We start from the raw sequence: 17,214 nt of genomic DNA, 5'->3' as shown, positions 1-17,214 counted from the left end.
TTTTACCCAATTCAAAAACAAATAAAAATAATTTTCTTTTAACCTTCGCAATGTGGGGGTCTGAGATAGCCCAACGGTTAAAAGAAAACGCTTCACTTTGTTTTTGTATGTGGTAAATTTGTCGCAATACGACGGTGGGTCACAATGACTGATGGGTCAGAATGACCCGAAGATAACACAAGGGTTAAGCACATTTTTACTCCAAGCCCCCCCTCCCCCCTGGGGCCCTGGGTAGTCAGTCCCACTTGCCCCCCAACTTCAATGTCCTTACACACAAATTATTCAGAGGACGATTAAATACATATTTTTATTATTTTTCGTGTAAGGTAAAATCCATTTTAGCACCAGCATTAGCCTTTGTGTGCATGTGAGGTCAAGAATTGTATATTTTGCCTTTGTGAGTGTGCGTGTTTGGCATTTGGGCAGGGCATCAGCTGTCACGGGCAGCGATGAGACATTGTTTTTTTTTCTTATTTGAAGTTTGCACAAAATGTATGGGTGTATTCGAATTCTTGAGATCTGAACAATATGCTGATTCCAATTGTGTTTCTCTGTGTCAAGTGGGAGTGTGAGTGTGTGAGAGTGCGCAGTGGCCACTAGAGGTCCTTATTCACCAAGCATTAAGAAACAATTTATAATAGAGGGGGCACATATGGACATGTGTAAGGAAAATATCAACATGTGAAAATGTTATGTATGACATAGTATACATCATAGCATGTATTAGAAGGAAATATACAAATTATCCCTACCCTTTGCTCAGTACTTTGCATCCTACAGTGCAGGGGCATAGGTTCATTTTCAAATGGAGGTAGGACAGATTGTTTTAACCCTTGTGCTGCCTTCGGGTCACATGACCCAAAGGTTCATAACGAACCATCATTGTGTTTACCCAATTTTACCCAATACAAAAAAAAAAAAAAAATCTTTTATCCATTGCAATGTGGGGGGTCTGAGACAGCCCGACAGTAAAAAATGACTAAATGTCTAAATGTAAAAGAAAATGCTTCACTTTGTTTTTGTAGGAGGTAAATTTGTCGCAATACGACGGTGGGTCACAATGACTGATGGGTCAGAATGACCCGAAGATAACACAAGGGTTAATAACTGAGGGTGCGGCTGTTAACCACAGTTTTCGGGATGAAAAGTAATAAAACCCACGCCGAAACGCCAGCGGACTTACCTGTTTTAAGGAAACAGTACACCACCTGTGCAAGCTTATTGGAATCTGAGTTGCTCTACCCCCTACCACCACCAACAGAGAGCATGATGGGTACGAACAAGAGAAGATGGGTGGAACATGTCTGGAAGATGCGTTTTCCCTACAACTCTTGAGGTTGGTGATGACAACTTTTACTGGTTACCTTGCTATACACTATTCACTCGTACTGTGACATTTGATCCCACCTGAATCATATTCTACTTGTACTTCAAATTATAATTTTCCAGTTCCTTAAACTGTTTCTCCAGTAGGCCATTAATACCAGCAACCAGCAAGTGTTAAATGGACTTTTCACAGATCAGATGGGCTGTAGCTGTTCTGAATTGTGTGGCACGTAAGAGGCAATACAAATGTGCAAAAAAGAAATTCCCACATTTATGTATCCGTATGAAAAGAATATATATATATATATATATATATATATATATATATATATATATATATATATATATATATATATATATATTTAAACTTGTAGGTGACACCATTTAATATTGTATCCTGCAGCCATGTACACAAAAATTAAGTGCTTGTAATTTGAAAACAAAAATAAGAAAGCCTAGGCTAAATGGGCCTAGACTTCTCTGCTTTCTTTGCAGTTATTAAAAACATCTCACACATACCAGTGTTCAGCACCTGGATTCAACAACACTCCCAACAGCATGTTCCCTAGCTGCTTGATGGGTTATTATTGTCTTGACTGGAGCTGTAGTATCAAAGCCCATAGAGCGAGAGGACATAAAGGGAGGAGGCAGACAGGATCAAAAGCACAAAGATTACAAAATTCAGGACCTCCAAAAGCTCACACACAGGGGGAGGGGAAAATTCGATTAGATTCAACTTTGTCACTGCACAGTACAAAAACAGTGCCAATGAAATATAATTAGCATCAAACCAGGAGTGCAAATATAGCCTATAAAAAGGTATAACGTGCAAACAATGTAGCCTACGGAAGTACAGATTTACAGGTTAAAGTGCAAAAACTGTTTAGAGCAAGGGGAAGGTGCAAGTTTGTGCACGGTTGTGTCTGAAGTTGTTTTCCTGATTGTTGGGAGGTAGGATGTGGTGGAGGGTTGGATAGTATTTTAGTCCAAAGTTCAGAAGGTGGACAAATGAGGGAATTGGCATGAGTGGACATGTCCAGTTTTAAACGAGTCTAGCGTAGCCTATAATTTAGGGGGAGGAAAACACTTTAAAGAAATAATTTCGTTTAACCGTCAACTGCTTAAAACGAGATACAATATCTCGCCTTGCCAAAGGAGCTTGGATAAAGCGCGACCAACCTGAAATTCAAGATAAGATGATTCGTTTTTTTTTTGAAGGGTGCATAGGGTACTGCAAGGCTTAAGCCTGGAGCAAAACATTTGTTACAGAGGTGAGTCGATCGAAGCTAATTCTGTTTTATTTCTTCACCCCTTTTTCAAGTCCGGGTCAGCACATAATTTGCGAATTTAATTCTGTACACGAACTTTTTCATTCAACTCAATCTACTTTCCCATAGTCCATCCTTTCTTGCATCGAAATCTTTGACAGCGCCCACATCTGGACATTACAAACAGGTTGGAGATTCTCACGGCATAAACTTTACAACACCGGCTAATTACGGACAGGTAGAAAATTCGAGAGGTAAATGTGGCTTCGTCTTTGAACCAAGCACATCGTATTTCTTTCTCATTTCTTTTGTGGAGTAAATGAGTCGTTGTTATTGATGGTAAAAATCAAATTCAAGAAATGTTTTTTAGATATCGTTACTGTTATTGGCATTTTGTTTGGAGGACGTATAGGCTAGCCTATATGAGGTGAAGTTATGGCGGATATTTATGGATTTATTTTTTGCCCTTGAATATGCGAATCTTGACTGGTAGTGTGGTCAGTTGTTGCCACTTATGATTTCATCATGACGAATATTCTGAGGGGTAGCAGTTGTAGTTTACAAACAAGTTTAGCTGGCACACAATGCACTAAAGACACAGCAAATGTCAATGTGTTAAATTAACATCCTGGAGGTTTATAAACTGTAGATCCATGACAGGGGACCAACATAAACAGTCAACGAGTAAAATGAACACTTCTGTGTTTAATCAACACTTTGAAATCTGCTGTACATGATTTAGGCTACTTTATAAATAATACATGATTTCACTCATGTTAAATTGTCCCTTACGTTAGACAAGGAGATGGTCTTTCTGCCTTGATTAGGGTTAGGCAGGGGCAGTTTTAACTTCCTGTACTGCAAGTCAGGACACAAATGACTCAGTCAAATATGTGCCAATACGAATGACTACCATCCTCCCATTATAATATCTATTCTCGTATACATATTTGTTTTCACATAGGGCCTACTAAATAAGGATGATGGGATATGATCTAAGAGCACAAAACATAATGAATAATGACAGTAAAGCAATGCGAATACATGTGATATGGTAGATGACTAATGTTACCAGGGATTATGATAGTCTTGATGGGGTGCACCTTCACTTCCTGAAAGGTGTGCTGGAGTTGACTGTTGGCCCACACCCCCTCTGTTGCAGACACATTCCAAACCAGGCGCTGGTCAGCTTCCCTGTACCCTGTATTCTGCACTCATTTCCGTGATGAGTAGGCCTACTGCCCGCAAGGCCCTGCTGTCTATTCTGGCTCTTGCCGTATTGATTTATGCCCTCCATTCATGGAACTTGTCGACTGACGTCCCAGTTAACGAACGCCCAGAACTGGTCATCAAGACTTTTCTATTTAAGAAGCTTCATAAACCGGTGCAAGAACATGATAATATCCCCTTCCATGTCAAGGAAAGTGTGGCAAGGTAAGTGACGAGCCGTGTTGGCTGCTCATGCTTTGGTTCAGTGTTGAGTGTGTGACACACCAACCCAAACACTGTGGCCTCCACAGTGGTGTACTTGGGTTAGCAGCACGTTTGCCTGGAAATCAAGACGTTAGTAGTGTTCCTGTTTCTCCACCCTACAGTCACCAAAAGTGATGTTGTTCTTTAAACGATGTGCTCTCCACCCAGTCGTCTGAAGCAGGATACGTGCGTATGCAAGAGGGATGAAAACATCCAACTGCCATTCGCCGACTTGCTGTTTCCCCGTGTGTGGTCACACAACTTCCTGTCCTCCATCCAGGACTCAGAGGTGAAGAGTCGCAGGACACAGGAGTATGAACGTTTCCAGAAGAGGTATTAAAACAGTACACACAGAAATATTCACCCCTGGTCCCCACCCCGACTCCAAAACAAAAACACAGACGTCACCATCGACAACGGTAGAAATGTCAGCATTGAATTGGATGGTTATGCATGCCTACACACAAACACATGCACACTCGGTTTCCATCGCATGAAAAAAGAATTCCACAATTCCTTGTAAATTCCCACTGTCAAATTGAACCATATATATTTGATGGACGTCACGTGTGATTGATGCTTTCGTACATCCCCATTACAACTCTAGGTCCTCCAGCGCTCTAGACCTTCTTATCATAGCAGAGGCTAACAGTCCTCTCCAGTACCCTACTCAGGGGCTGGAGGTACGACCCCTCAAGACTATCATCATCCCTGGTAAGAGCAGATGATAAACCATACAGTAGAGAGTTTCTGCAACCATTAAAGTGCTGTTGATTTCCATCTGAAGGAATACTAATGAGTTTGGTTTGCGGATAAAGAAAGTCTCTTTCTCTAGAATAAATACGATTTTCACTATTGATCTTCCCAAAGGGCTGGGTCTGAAGGAACTGCCTAAAGACATATACATGGTAGGTTCTAGTTCTTTCTGTTTGTTGTATAATTTGGTTTTAGGAAGTGCTGTATGATCAGCATCACTTCCCTGTTTGGACTTGATCACTTTACATTTATTTTGCATGTTATCACCATGGTGCTTTCTCATAGGTGAATTTGACTGCCACCATGGGTACGTTTGATGTGGCTGCCACAGTGGATGCAGTTTTCATCAAAGGGGCGGGGCACATGCACATAAGCATGTCCAGTAGACATCTTCCGAATTTGAACCGACAGCTTCAGTTTGTCACCTACACAAACACTGTGTTCCACCCCAGGACAGCAGACATACGTGAGTCCATAAAAAATACCGTCAGCTACATCAGAAATGAATATTTTGTTAAACCTCAAGTAAAATATATCATGCTCGCCAGATAGACATCAAGTTTGAGCAGAGACAATGGGTGAAGAACTGCAGTTAGGCAGAGAGAAAACAATCCATCCACGTAGCACAGTACCTTTGACACGAAAGACAGAGATTTTGGAACTGCTCTCATGTGCCACCCATCATTCCAACCCCACCCATAACCTACTCCACGGCATACTTGATGGCTTGGTGTGTATCTAATTTTCTCCAGTTTCAGGAAAAACATAATGTCTCATCCATCTACTGAATGTGAGTGGTGATTGATCTTTCCACAGGAGTAATATCTGACGTCTAGCAAGCAAAGAGGTGAATGCTATGACAGCATAGGCCCTGCCTTTAAGAGATTGAGTTTCTTCTGTGAAGCCAAATATGGCACATATTGTGTTTGGAGGGATGTGTATACCAAACATGCTGGAGTAGGCCTGAAATGTGTCTGGCCCAAATGTCCTGAGAAAAGGGAAAGACCAGAACATATGTATGTGGTCGGCTGGGCGACTTTTACAGCGGGGACACGCAGGGTCAACACTAGGGAAAATCTTGGCCAATTTAGCCCTGGTCCAGTACACTCTAAGGAGGATTTTAAGTTGAATTAGGCCGTGTCTGGCACAAGGAGGGGAGGTGTGTACTAGATCAAGTGCTGCTTCCCATTGACCCTCTGTCATTGCTTCCCCAAAGTCATCTTCCCAAAGTTTTCTTATGGTTTGCAATCACAAAGTTGTTTTTCTTTTCTACTTTCAGTATTTTTTTTCTAAACCTTTCATCCTATCTATTTTGGCATGTTTATCAACTCCACGGATACAGGGTGTACGTTCACATTTAACACATGCACACACAGCAAGGCACTCAAGAACACACGCACAGGATATGTAGCTGTTGGAATTATGGAAAGTCACTGTGCAGGTTGAAAGTGATTCTTGGGCGTGCATCACAGTGTATGTCAATAAACAGGGCTTATTGCACAGGATATGCACCCTGTTTATGGGTGCTAACAGCATGTTAAGTTTGCACAGGGTGTCGCACCGCCCCTGTGACGGCTCTGTGTTTACCCATACACTTATCTGGAGGCTGTGTTTGTTGCAGCAACCGGTTTGCATCTCGCTGTCTATACTGTAGTACCGACGCTAAGTGAAACAAACATTTACATTTAGTCATTTAGCAGACGCTCTTATCCAGAGCGACTTACAGTAAGTACAGGGACATTCCCCCGAGGCAAGTAGGGTGAAGTGCCTTGCCCAAGGACACAACGTCATTTGGCACAGCCAGAATTGAACTGGCAACCTTCAGATTACTAGCCCGATTACCTAACCGCTCAGCCACCTGACTTCAAATGAAACAAATTCATTTGAATCCAGTACAACACACACATAGATTGGGAATAATGAATTCCTGTTTAAGACAGAATGGAAAATACGTCTTTTGTTTTTCTACTGTTGTGATGTGACAAAGACGTTAAGATTAATAAGTGTTTGTATCCATAGTGACCATATCCTGTGCTCTTCCAGTTCAGATGGAAACCCATGGACACCACTCAGTCTTTACAATCACTGTTGGACATGTCATCACCCCAAAACTCGTGAAACCAGCCTTCAAAGAAGAAGGTGTGTTATACAGTTGTTTGTCTGAAATTAAACAGGGTCAAAATAAATTTTTTGTTTTTAGAGTGGAATCAACCTATTTTTTGTATAAACGGTTTAATTTTCTCCCAGTATCTGGTATCAGTTCCCTTGTCACCATCGCTACCAAGACCTTCCTGCGCTATGATAAATTACAGGACTTGATTGACAGCATACGGCAGTACTACCCTGACATTGTCATAGTGGTCGCCGACGACAACGAGGAGCCCCAGCCAGTCAAGGGCCCCCACATAGAGCATTACACCATGCCATATTTAAAGGTGAGACAACCTCATCCGGTGAAAACCTACTAAATGTGTCATAAAAGAGTAAGCTGCCCCTTTTTTGGCATCTGCTTTAAACAGTGTTCATGTGGTTTCAGAGGACATTGGGAGGGGAAGTAGTTCAAGTTCAAGTCTTCTATTGTCAGATGCACAGAACAACACAGGGTCAGATTGGGCACTGAAATTCTTAGGACAAGACAACGCAAAGCAACCTGGCATAACATAACATATAAGTATTCAGTTTAACATAGATTACATTTATGATAAGCAAAAATATAGTAAACCTCCTAATATACAATAATATACAATATCCAATACAGTGTACTAAACCTCTAAATACACATAATACACATACTAACCTATACGTTGTGGGCTCCAAAGTGGGATTTTGTTCATTTGTAATGTTCTTTTTTATGGATGGGTCCCCACCACGAGCCTCTCCTCAATTGGAACTCTGGTTTTTAAATAATCTACACAAGATAGACTAACCTTCCACTAACATATCATTTAGTATCTGATTGTTTCTAGATCCAATTTCATTTGTATAGCCAGTTATAATATGCATCGTCACAAAGAGCTTCATAAGATGGCCTCTCCCTCTTCAGGGCTGGTTTGCTGGTAGAAACCTAGCCATCTCCCAGGTGACCACCAAGTACGTGCTATGGGTGGATGATGACTTCATCTTCTCTGCTAACACAAAGCTGGAGAAGATGGTGGACATCTTGGAGAGAACCACCTTGGACCTGGTAAGGGCTTCCACCATTTCTGTTCGGTCAGACGGACTGACAGACAAACAGACTCAGAGTACTCACATACTCTGTTGGCTGTGAGAGACACTCTTTGGAGGTGACTTTTATTGAAGGATTAATGTATAAGTACTCCGAACAGTCATTATGACATCACATGAATGGACAGTTGGTACTGTTTTTTTCACTGTTTGACAATAGATGTTTGTGCTTGCGTCATGTGATTTGAGGTCTGAAGAGTGATGTGTTGAAAATAGATCTTAGCATATTGGACACCAAACTGAAATAATGAAATAATGCATATTCCATGTATGGTAACACTTTATAATAAGTCAACGCTTTTTGGCATTTACAAAGTGTTAACTAATAGTTAGTTAATCCTTTATAAAACATTTTGAAACATTAACAATACATTATTAAATAGTTAATAAGCTTATTATTAAATGTTATGTTAATCATTAATAAACACTGTTAAACATTATGGATTTGATTCATAATACAATTTATAAGGTGTTTGATAACTGCATTACCATACTTTATAGACAGCTTGTTAATATAGTTGCAAACCAGTAGTTTATAATCTGTTAATGGTACATGCGCTGGTATAGAAAGCATTAGCAAATGGTGAACAAACCATTTACATTACCTTTACAAAGCATGAGTAAATAACTAACAACATATTTAATTATGTCTTTAATTAATGTATGCCAAGTCGAATACATGATGTACACTAATACTTAGCAGATGTCTTAACAACTATTTTATAAACACTTACTAATGATGCAACTTGTGATTAGTATAATGCAAGTTATAAAGCATTTACTAACTGTTAGTTAAGGCTTTTGTGTTATTTATTAAGGTGTTCTTGTCCATTCTCAAACCTCACATTCACAAACGTATCATAACAACTATTTTATAAACACTTACTAATGATGCAACTTGTGATTAGTAATGCAAGTTATAAAGCATTTACTAACTGTTAGTTAAGGCTTTTGCGTGACCTAATCTAAAGTGTGAACTATCTATGCCTTATTAAACATTTATAAGTTATTTATTAAGGTATTCTTGTCCATTCTCGAACCTCACATTCACAAAGGCTGAACATACGTTTCTCAAAAGGAAACAGACACAACACAATGTGATACACACAATTACTATTTTATTGAAGTAATGACAGGCATGTGTCTTACTAACTACAGTACTTAGCTCTACTAGCCGAGAGTGACAGCGGTCGATACTTATAACCTCAGTTTGATATTTCCCGGCATGACCGAACGGTCGAGGTTAGTAAGTTGTTTATTATATGGCATTTTTAGCTCTTTTCATTTAAAACATGTCGTTTTGTTCAGCTCTACTCAAGTCTTCACACGGTGTGTTTCAGGTGTTAGCACCTACAGTACCTAGCAACCAATCTGAAATCTGAGCAACCAAACCTAGCAATCTGCCTAGCGCTTGTCGTTTATCTCTCTGTGTTCACACTTTTCTGCTCTTTTAGAAAGTTAAGAATTTCCTCGTCGCTGTTGATGTCTTCATTGTCCTCTGGATAGTAAAACTCCTCGATCTCGCTCATTTTGAAGATGACATCAGCGGAGGGCAATAAGAATACGTATCAGACCGCAGGTCAAAACGCGCATAGAATATAAAGACGTAATACGCGGCTGGCATGACTACCCATTAGCCAATCAGAACGCTCGTACTGTTGTTGCAATTGAACCAATATGCTGTTCTTATTGGTTCAGAAGACGTTCTCAAAAGAGTTGTTGATATGTTGCCTTGGAGATGTAGTGACGTCACCAGTACAAGTGCCACTGATTGCTCCGACAAGATGGCGTCTGCTCCAGACTCGGCGTGTTTGATTTGGGATCTTCCCACGTATTGTTGTAGTATATAAGAAACCAAATGTTTACTCTTCGACAGGTCAGCAAATGCTTTGTCGTCTCAATTTGTTAAAACGATTTGTTTGTTTGTAACCCTCGACCTACGGTCTCGGTTAACAAACGTTTTAACAAATTTCTGCTTTCAAAGGCGTTTGCAGACCTGTCGAGGAGTAGCTAAACATTTGCAGTTTATTACAGCCATTTAAAAAAACAAAATACAGCTTTGGGTAACCAACTTTTATACCAATTCTACTGTATCGCTTCTTAATGGAAATAAAATCCTATTTTATTACCCAGGTAAATAAATTAACAGCTATTTCTTCTAAAAAAAAAAAAAAACACAACATCTATAGGCCTATAGTCTTTCTATAAATGCTTAATAAGGCATAAATAGTTCACACTTTAGATTAGGTCACGCAACAGCCTTAACTAACAGTTAGTAAATGCTTTATAACTTGCATTACTAATCACAAGTTGCATCATTAGTAAGTCTTTATAAAATAGTTGTTAAGATATCTGCAAAGCATAGTGTACATCCTGTATTCGACTTGGCATACATAATTTAAAGACATAAGTAAATATGTTGTTAGTTATTTACTCATGCTTTATAAAGGTAATGTAAATGGTTTGTTCACCATTTGCTAATGCTTTCTATACCAGCTCATGTACCATTAACACCTTTTAAACTACTGGTTTGCAACTATATTAACAAGCTGTCTATAAAGTATGATAATGCAGTTATCAAACACCTTATGAATTGTATTATGAATAAAATACATAATTTTTAACAGTGTTTATTAATGATCAACATAGCGTTTAATAATAAGCTTATTAACTATTTAATAATGTATTGTTAATGTTTCAAAATGTTTTATAAAGGATTAACTAACTATTAGTTAACACTTTGTAAATGCCAAAAAGCGTTGACTTATTATAAAGTGTTACCCAATGTATATACTGCAAGTTATAACTTTTACTGTGGGTTAACCGTGCAGCATATAAACTAGGATGTCAGAATTATTCTGTGTGCAACTGTAGCCCCATTCACGCTTTCCCTGGCCATCTCAGAAACTATGGAATCTTTCTTGGTACTTTTGTCAGGTGGGCGGGGCGGTGATGGAGGCGACCGGGTACACTGCCACCTTCCGCCACACCATCTCTGTGGAAGAAGGTGGCCAAGATGGGGACTGCTTACACATGAGGCGGGGCTACCACCACACCATCGAGGGCTATCCCAACTGCGTGGTCGCAGACGGCGTCATCAATTTCTTCATGGCGAGGACGGACAAGGCGAGGCAGGTGGGCTTCGACCCCCGTCTGGCACGAGCGGCTCATCTGGGTAGGTGTTGACCTCTGGACCTGTGCGCACACCCACAGTGCTCTGCTAAGTACAGTTTACGCTGTTTTCCAGGACTCCTTTCACTGTTATCTTTCTGTGTGTCCCCACCCACCAATCTATATGGATCATTCCCCCTGTCCTCATCTCTTTTATGATGTGTGCACAAACCCTCCTGTCATTGCTACCAATGATTCACTCATTTTTATAGTTTGCATGAATAGTTGCTGTCCAGGGCCGGATTAACCATTAGGGCAACTGGGCACTTGCCCAGTCCTAACTTTCCTTAATGTGAGTACTTTATTACAACTCGTTCGATCAAAATGTTATGTTAAAATCACGTCAAAAACAGTGTGTGTAGTCTAGTAGTAGCCAGTGGCGCCGCTCCCATAACGCTCACTACGTGCTGTGCGTAGGGCACCAACTCCTGAGGGGGCACCAAAAAATAGCCAACTGAAAAATCATCATAGTTATAATACTTGTAATACCGATATTATTTTAGTATAGAAATATTAGACACGTATATTACAAAACAGGCAGAACAAGAGATGTAGCCTATTTAAATGCTCACAAAAAGTTACGATGGTGCCCCCCCCCCCCCCCAAAACAAATAGGCTACACACTCAACTTCCCAAGCTCGCTGTGGGTGCCCTTCCCTCAGTGGGCTGACGACATTTGACAGTAGGCTAGGTCAACTTTTATAAGATGGGCTTAAAACGATAAGGAAAAAAGAAAGAAAGAGACTGCGAGATGGTGCCCGTGCATCACTTTCAGGTAAGTCCATGTTTAATCATTGTTAAATACGGGAAATGTGCCTTAAGCCTTGTTGCCCAGGGCACAGAAAATTGTTAATCCGGCCCTGTTGCTGTCCCCTCTCTCCCTCTAGAGTTTTTTGTTGACGGGCTGGGCTCTCTTCACATTGGCTCCTGCAGCGACGTTGTGGTGAGCCACGCTTCAAAGATCAAGTTGCCGTGGGGCAAATCGGAGAGTGAAAAGGCCTATGCCAAGTTCCGCTATTCCACCTCTAATAACACCAACACCGGGAGTGACTTCTACTACTTCAAGAGCCGGTTCCAGTGCATGACTAGTGAATAAGATGACCTCAGCCATCGCTGGGCATCCCACTTGGCCTGTTTTCCCTCATTCCATCGGTGAAGGAACAAGGTTCCACTTCAAGGAATCCTTCATTGGAACCGGTTTGACCAACATCCTACACACCATGGAGAGACAAAGCTATCTAATGTACAGTGACTTAAAATATATTAGCACAGAACATTTTCTTTTCAATTCTGAAACAAGGGTGCATAACAGAACAATTCCTTTCTATGAATTATACAAATGATTCACCTTCGCAATCATATTTGTGCTTTGAGAGAACTTGATTAGTGTTTTAGTTTGTCTCAAAGGTAGGCTACTGATTCAATATTTTTATGACTCGTAATATAGGAACAAGCTTGATCAGTTAGACACAGACGGACCTTTGCAACTAGTGGTTTGATCATTGTAAATATGTGTCTTTCGTTGCTCCTATTTACCGTATTTTTCGGAAAACAAGCCACATTTTCTATAAGCCACACCCCACCAGAAGGGGAGCTTTGTGTTTGTTAGTGATGGACCGCTCGGTACTACGGTATAATGTCCCGACACATTCAACACTAACTGCATCGGAACAACATCTCGAAACGGGTTTTGAAAACACTTCCGGTCACGTGACAAAGTGTTTTCGAAACGTTTTGTGCAGAGCCATAGAAAAAGAGCATGTGTTCATTTAATGTTTTCAGTGTGTTTTTGTCTTGAATAATGAAGTATTTTGAAAAAAAAAGACACTTCCATAGACTTCCATTGTTATCGAGGAATGCGGAAGTAAAGCGTGTCACATGCGACCTGTAGTTCCAAACATTGCATTTTCCACCGTTCAACCCCATTCATTTTCAGTGTCTCCGAAGCAAGTTAGCTGGTAAATTGATGAAAATCCTTCATTTTTCACATTTTTACCACCACATATCAATTGTTATTAGTAGTATTTCATATAGCTAGCTTTAGATAACGTTTATCGTAAGATTATAGCTTGTTTGATTCGAAACGCAGTTAGAGCTAGACTGTAGGTCTAGTATATAACATAAGCAACACTTTTACTGAAGCTAGCTAGAGAGCACGTGTATCATAACCAGAAGTCAGTTGCCTTATAGTCTGTCAAATTAGTTCTAGTTATTGGTGTTCGTTGGCATACAAAGTAAGTCTTCTATATAGCTCTCATTAGCCTAGTTAGTAGAGCTAGCAACAATGAATTGCAGATTAAGCGGTCCGAAGCAAGTTAGCTGGTAAATTTACGAAAATCCTGCATTTTTTCATATTTCGACCACCACATATCAATTGTTATTAGTAGTATTTTATACAGCCAGCTTTAGTTAAAGTTTATCTTAATCTTGTGAACGCTAGATTCTAAATACAGTTGGAGCTAGACTGTAGCTAATCAACACTTTTACTCTATCTTGCTGTACATGTAGGAACATCACCGGATCACTACAAACAAAAGGAGTGGAAGAACACTGGACATATTGTACAATAAAATGTTTTATTGAATGCAGTTTGTTGCCTTGTTTATTCTGTTCTATTTACCAAACTCCTTTCTTGTCTTGAGCAGTTGCTGGTGATAATGGTTAGATTCAACTTGCATCAAGTACTACAAATATAAGTGTTGTTAATGTGGTAAATTGTAAGTGGGCTGATGAATAAAAAAACGTTTAACAAGTCCCATTACTTCAACAGTCGAAGGTTAACCGTTAAGTGGAACAATATAGTCCTCATTAGGCTACTGTTTGGTATGTACGGTACAGTACAGTTGGTACAGTATGGTAGCTAGCATAGCCATTTCTAGCTCTGCTTCACAATATACCGAGGTGAAGTTAGTTTCATATTCGACATTCGTCTCACATTCAGAAGACGCTACTTTGCAGCGTCGAGTTAGGGACCGGGTGAAAATTACCCATACAATTTTGAAAAATGATGACTTTTATACTGATTTTATGACTATAAAACCTCAAACAAACAGCATAGTATTCCAACAATGTCTGGTATACTTCCACAGCCTTTAATTTTTCAATAATGTTTTTAAAAGAATGATAGAAAAACGCTAATCTCTGAAAATAGCATGAAATCTTCACTAATCTCAATATCTTTTTTCAAATGTGTGTCAATAAATCTCAAATATACACCAGATTATTCTAATAATGTCTGGCCTACTTCCACACCCTTTACTTTTCCAATAAAGTTTTGAATAAAATTCCAATTAATCACTAATCTCTGAAAATAGCATGAAATCCTCGCTAATCTCAATATCATTTTCAAATTTGTGTCTAAAAATCTCAAATATACACCAGATTATTGTAATAATGTCTGGCCTACTTCCACACCCTTCACTTTTTCAATAAAACTTTTTTTTAAATAATAGAAAATCGCTAATCTCTGAAAATAGCATGAAATCTTCACTAATCTCAATAACTTTTCCAGATTTGTGTCAAAAAATCTCAAATATACACCAGATTATTCTAATAATGTCTGGCCAACTTCCACACCCTTTACTTTTTCAATAAAACCTTTTTTTAAATGATAGAAAATCGCTAATCTCTGAAAATAGCATGAAATCCTCGCTGTAAAATGGACCTGGAAACGGGTTTTAAGTTCGCCACATCACAGAATAATGTGTTATTAACTACCCATCCAAATTCGAATGAAAAAATAACACCGACAAGTATGTTAAATTAGGCTTTGAAATCGTGAAAAAATCAGCAGTCTTCTCTCCTTGAGATTGGGAGGGCATGTCGCCTGAAGGAGCTGAAGCTACGCCCCTCGCTGCCTAGTGCCTACCTCCGACCCAGATAATGGACGCTATGTCAAGCCGAACAAAACCGTATAGAATTAGTATTTATTTGTTCAATGAGTGAAACATACAGATGCATATAAATGAAATGTTCCCCTGAGCTAACAGTAAAAATGGACACCAGAGACAGCAGAAAGTGAGCTCTCCAACTAGGCTACTTCTAACACATTAGCTACCATTTCACCAAAATACCATCATTCTACACGAGTAGCCTAATATCAATTTAGCGGTTTGCACTAACTCATAGCAGAGATATCTCTGGAAAAGTTATCTAGTATAATTATAACAAGCACATAGGACTGAGTGATGAACTGCTGGCGGCGGTGGATGGTCCAGGTGCGACCGGAGGATGAACGGCCGGAGGGGCGATGCTCGGTACGGCTCCGCGCTGCAAGAGAAGCCGTGTGTTGGTGAACCCCGTCTGTTAAAACTGTCCGCTGTGAAATGGTCAGTGCAGAGGCGGCTGTTGGAGTTCTGAAGCTTTCCATGAGCGTGTCTCTTCACAAAATCTATCCACCTATTTTTCCTTTCATTAGCAATAGTGAACTTAAATGGCGTGGCAGCGCAGCTGTAGTTCTTGCATCCAGGGAAGATGTAGTTGCGGGTGGTGGGAGACATCCTGAAGCTAGCTAGCTAGCTGATGTAGGCTACAATAACAGTACAGCAGGAGGAGCCATTCACTCCACATTTCAGTGTGACAAAGTTTTAGCGCTTTGCACATGCTTTCAGGAACTCATTTCACACGTATATAATGTACTTAAAAGCAAAACATGGAATTTACTTTACAGGATCTTTAAACAGGCTCTGTCTCTATATTAGACATTCTCTGACTACAGCGAGCTACCGGAACCACGTGACAAAAAAGCTCTAGCTTTTTTCCTGTGTTTCACTGCCAGTGAATGCTCACAATGTTGTATTTCACTCCATTCTACACCACACACGTCAGGGATGACTGCCTTTTGTAGATACGAGTCTGCTGAAGATAGCCAGAATATCGGATTTCTTTAACCGAGCCTGTTTCATTCATCATTTGCCTGAAAAAGCGACTTCCGTTGGCCAGCTTCATTGAAAACCATTCAAACCGGTTGACAGCAGTGGGGCTTTTTGGAACTACAGCATGCTACATGAACCACGTGATCACGTGTCGGCGAGATCAGAGCGTGTCGCAACTCTTTTTCTATGGCTCTGGTTTTGTGATGTGATCTTGAACGGAACTTGCCACTTGCCAAAAGACGTGTCGGGGTATAAAATGAGGTGGCAAAACCAAAAGTTTTGAATGCGTGAGACCTTTGTTGAGAGAATTGAGAGAGTTTGAGAGAGATTGAGAAAGTTAGAGACAGAGACCGTCAGAGAACATTAAAGTCAGTTGCTTGTGTGCATTAGCGAAATACTGTTTGATCATTTGTCTGCCACTTTAAGATGTATATGAATAGTTAACAAGTTTACACTGAGTTTATCTTCTCAAACAGTTCGAAAATCATGGTTTGACCAGATTATTGTGAAATGAAACCATCGCACCCTTATTCGATGCCACGCAATCTGCTTTGCAAGACGGCAATAATTCCCTTCAACTACAAAGACCATTACGATTACATTGTGGAATTAGATGACTGTTTTGTATGCCATATGCAAAGCTGCCAGAAGATGTCACTGTTGAGTAAAAGTGTTTAGAGCGTTTCAAAGGCCCCGACGAAAGCCTCGATTTGCCCATCCCTAGTGTTTGTGTACCGGAATATAGGCCGCACTGTAAATGGGAACAACGATATCGTAGTGCCAGCCACTGTTATGTAGACCAATGCACACGTCTAATTATTTACACAGGCACGCCATCTCTGTGAACACTGAAATATGCACCAGATAACCACAGCTTCTTTGTCACAGGTTTATTATAGTAGTGATCTATTGGATTTATCTGTTTAAAAAAAGAATTGTCACCTCTGCAGGAAGTATCTTGGATATTTGGGGAGATTAATTCAGGTCAATGCCATGTTGTTTGTGGTCCATCTGAGCCTGCAGTAACCACAAGGTGGCGATCAAAGACCAGGCAAATACTACTGAAAGAACCAACCAAAAAAGAGCACACATTTTTGCTCAACAAAAGCAGTATGTTTACT

The 17,214-nt window shown here is 40.0% G+C and overlaps 2 protein-coding genes across 4 annotated transcripts in view; both read left to right on the top strand.

Annotated features, from left to right (window-relative positions):
* stat6 (signal transducer and activator of transcription 6, interleukin-4 induced) overlaps positions 1-17,214 on the top strand; it is a 113,989-nt gene that overhangs the window by 53,003 nt on the left and 43,772 nt on the right. The window lies entirely within an intron of this gene.
* b4galnt1a (beta-1,4-N-acetyl-galactosaminyl transferase 1a) lies at positions 2,339-13,784 on the top strand. Of its 3 annotated transcripts, none has more exons than XM_067239815.1 (12): positions 2,339-2,597; positions 3,757-4,028; positions 4,236-4,400; positions 4,675-4,781; positions 4,938-4,975; positions 5,109-5,289; positions 6,867-6,962; positions 7,071-7,258; positions 7,867-8,007; positions 10,986-11,223; positions 12,107-13,177; positions 13,728-13,775. In XM_067239815.1, exons 2-11 carry the CDS (start codon positions 3,820-3,822, stop codon positions 12,313-12,315), a joined length of 1,572 nt encoding a protein of 523 aa, XP_067095916.1. In that variant the 5' UTR covers positions 2,339-2,597; positions 3,757-3,819; the 3' UTR covers positions 12,316-13,177; positions 13,728-13,775. The 3 variants fall into 3 exon arrangements, with proteins under 3 accessions (XP_067095916.1, XP_067095917.1, XP_067095915.1); XM_067239816.1 differs by lacking the exon at positions 2,339-2,597 and adding an exon at positions 2,724-2,848 and having other exon boundaries at positions 12,107-12,462; positions 13,728-13,784; XM_067239814.1 differs by lacking the exon at positions 2,339-2,597 and adding an exon at positions 2,724-2,848.

This window comes from Osmerus mordax, chromosome 7 (genome assembly GCF_038355195.1).
Source record: "Osmerus mordax isolate fOsmMor3 chromosome 7, fOsmMor3.pri, whole genome shotgun sequence".
Classification (NCBI taxonomy): Eukaryota; Metazoa; Chordata; class Actinopteri; order Osmeriformes; family Osmeridae; genus Osmerus; species Osmerus mordax.
The sequence above is the reverse complement of the archived record's forward strand: the minus strand, read 5'-3'. Positions and strand labels throughout refer to the sequence as shown.

What these genes read in the sequence shown, in the direction of transcription:
- b4galnt1a (XM_067239816.1), top strand. Translation starts at nt 3,820, where the DNA reads ATGAGTAGGCCTACTGCCCGCAAGGCCCTGCTGTCTATTCTGGCTCTT. An exon ending in CAAGACTATCATCATCCCTG is followed by an intron (nt 4,782 to 4,937) that starts GTAAGAGCAGAT and finishes ATCTTCCCAAAG; the next exon opens with GGCTGGGTCTGAAGGAACTG. An exon ending in GGCACGAGCGGCTCATCTGG is followed by an intron (nt 11,224 to 12,106) that starts GTAGGTGTTGAC and finishes CTCTCCCTCTAG; the next exon opens with AGTTTTTTGTTGACGGGCTG.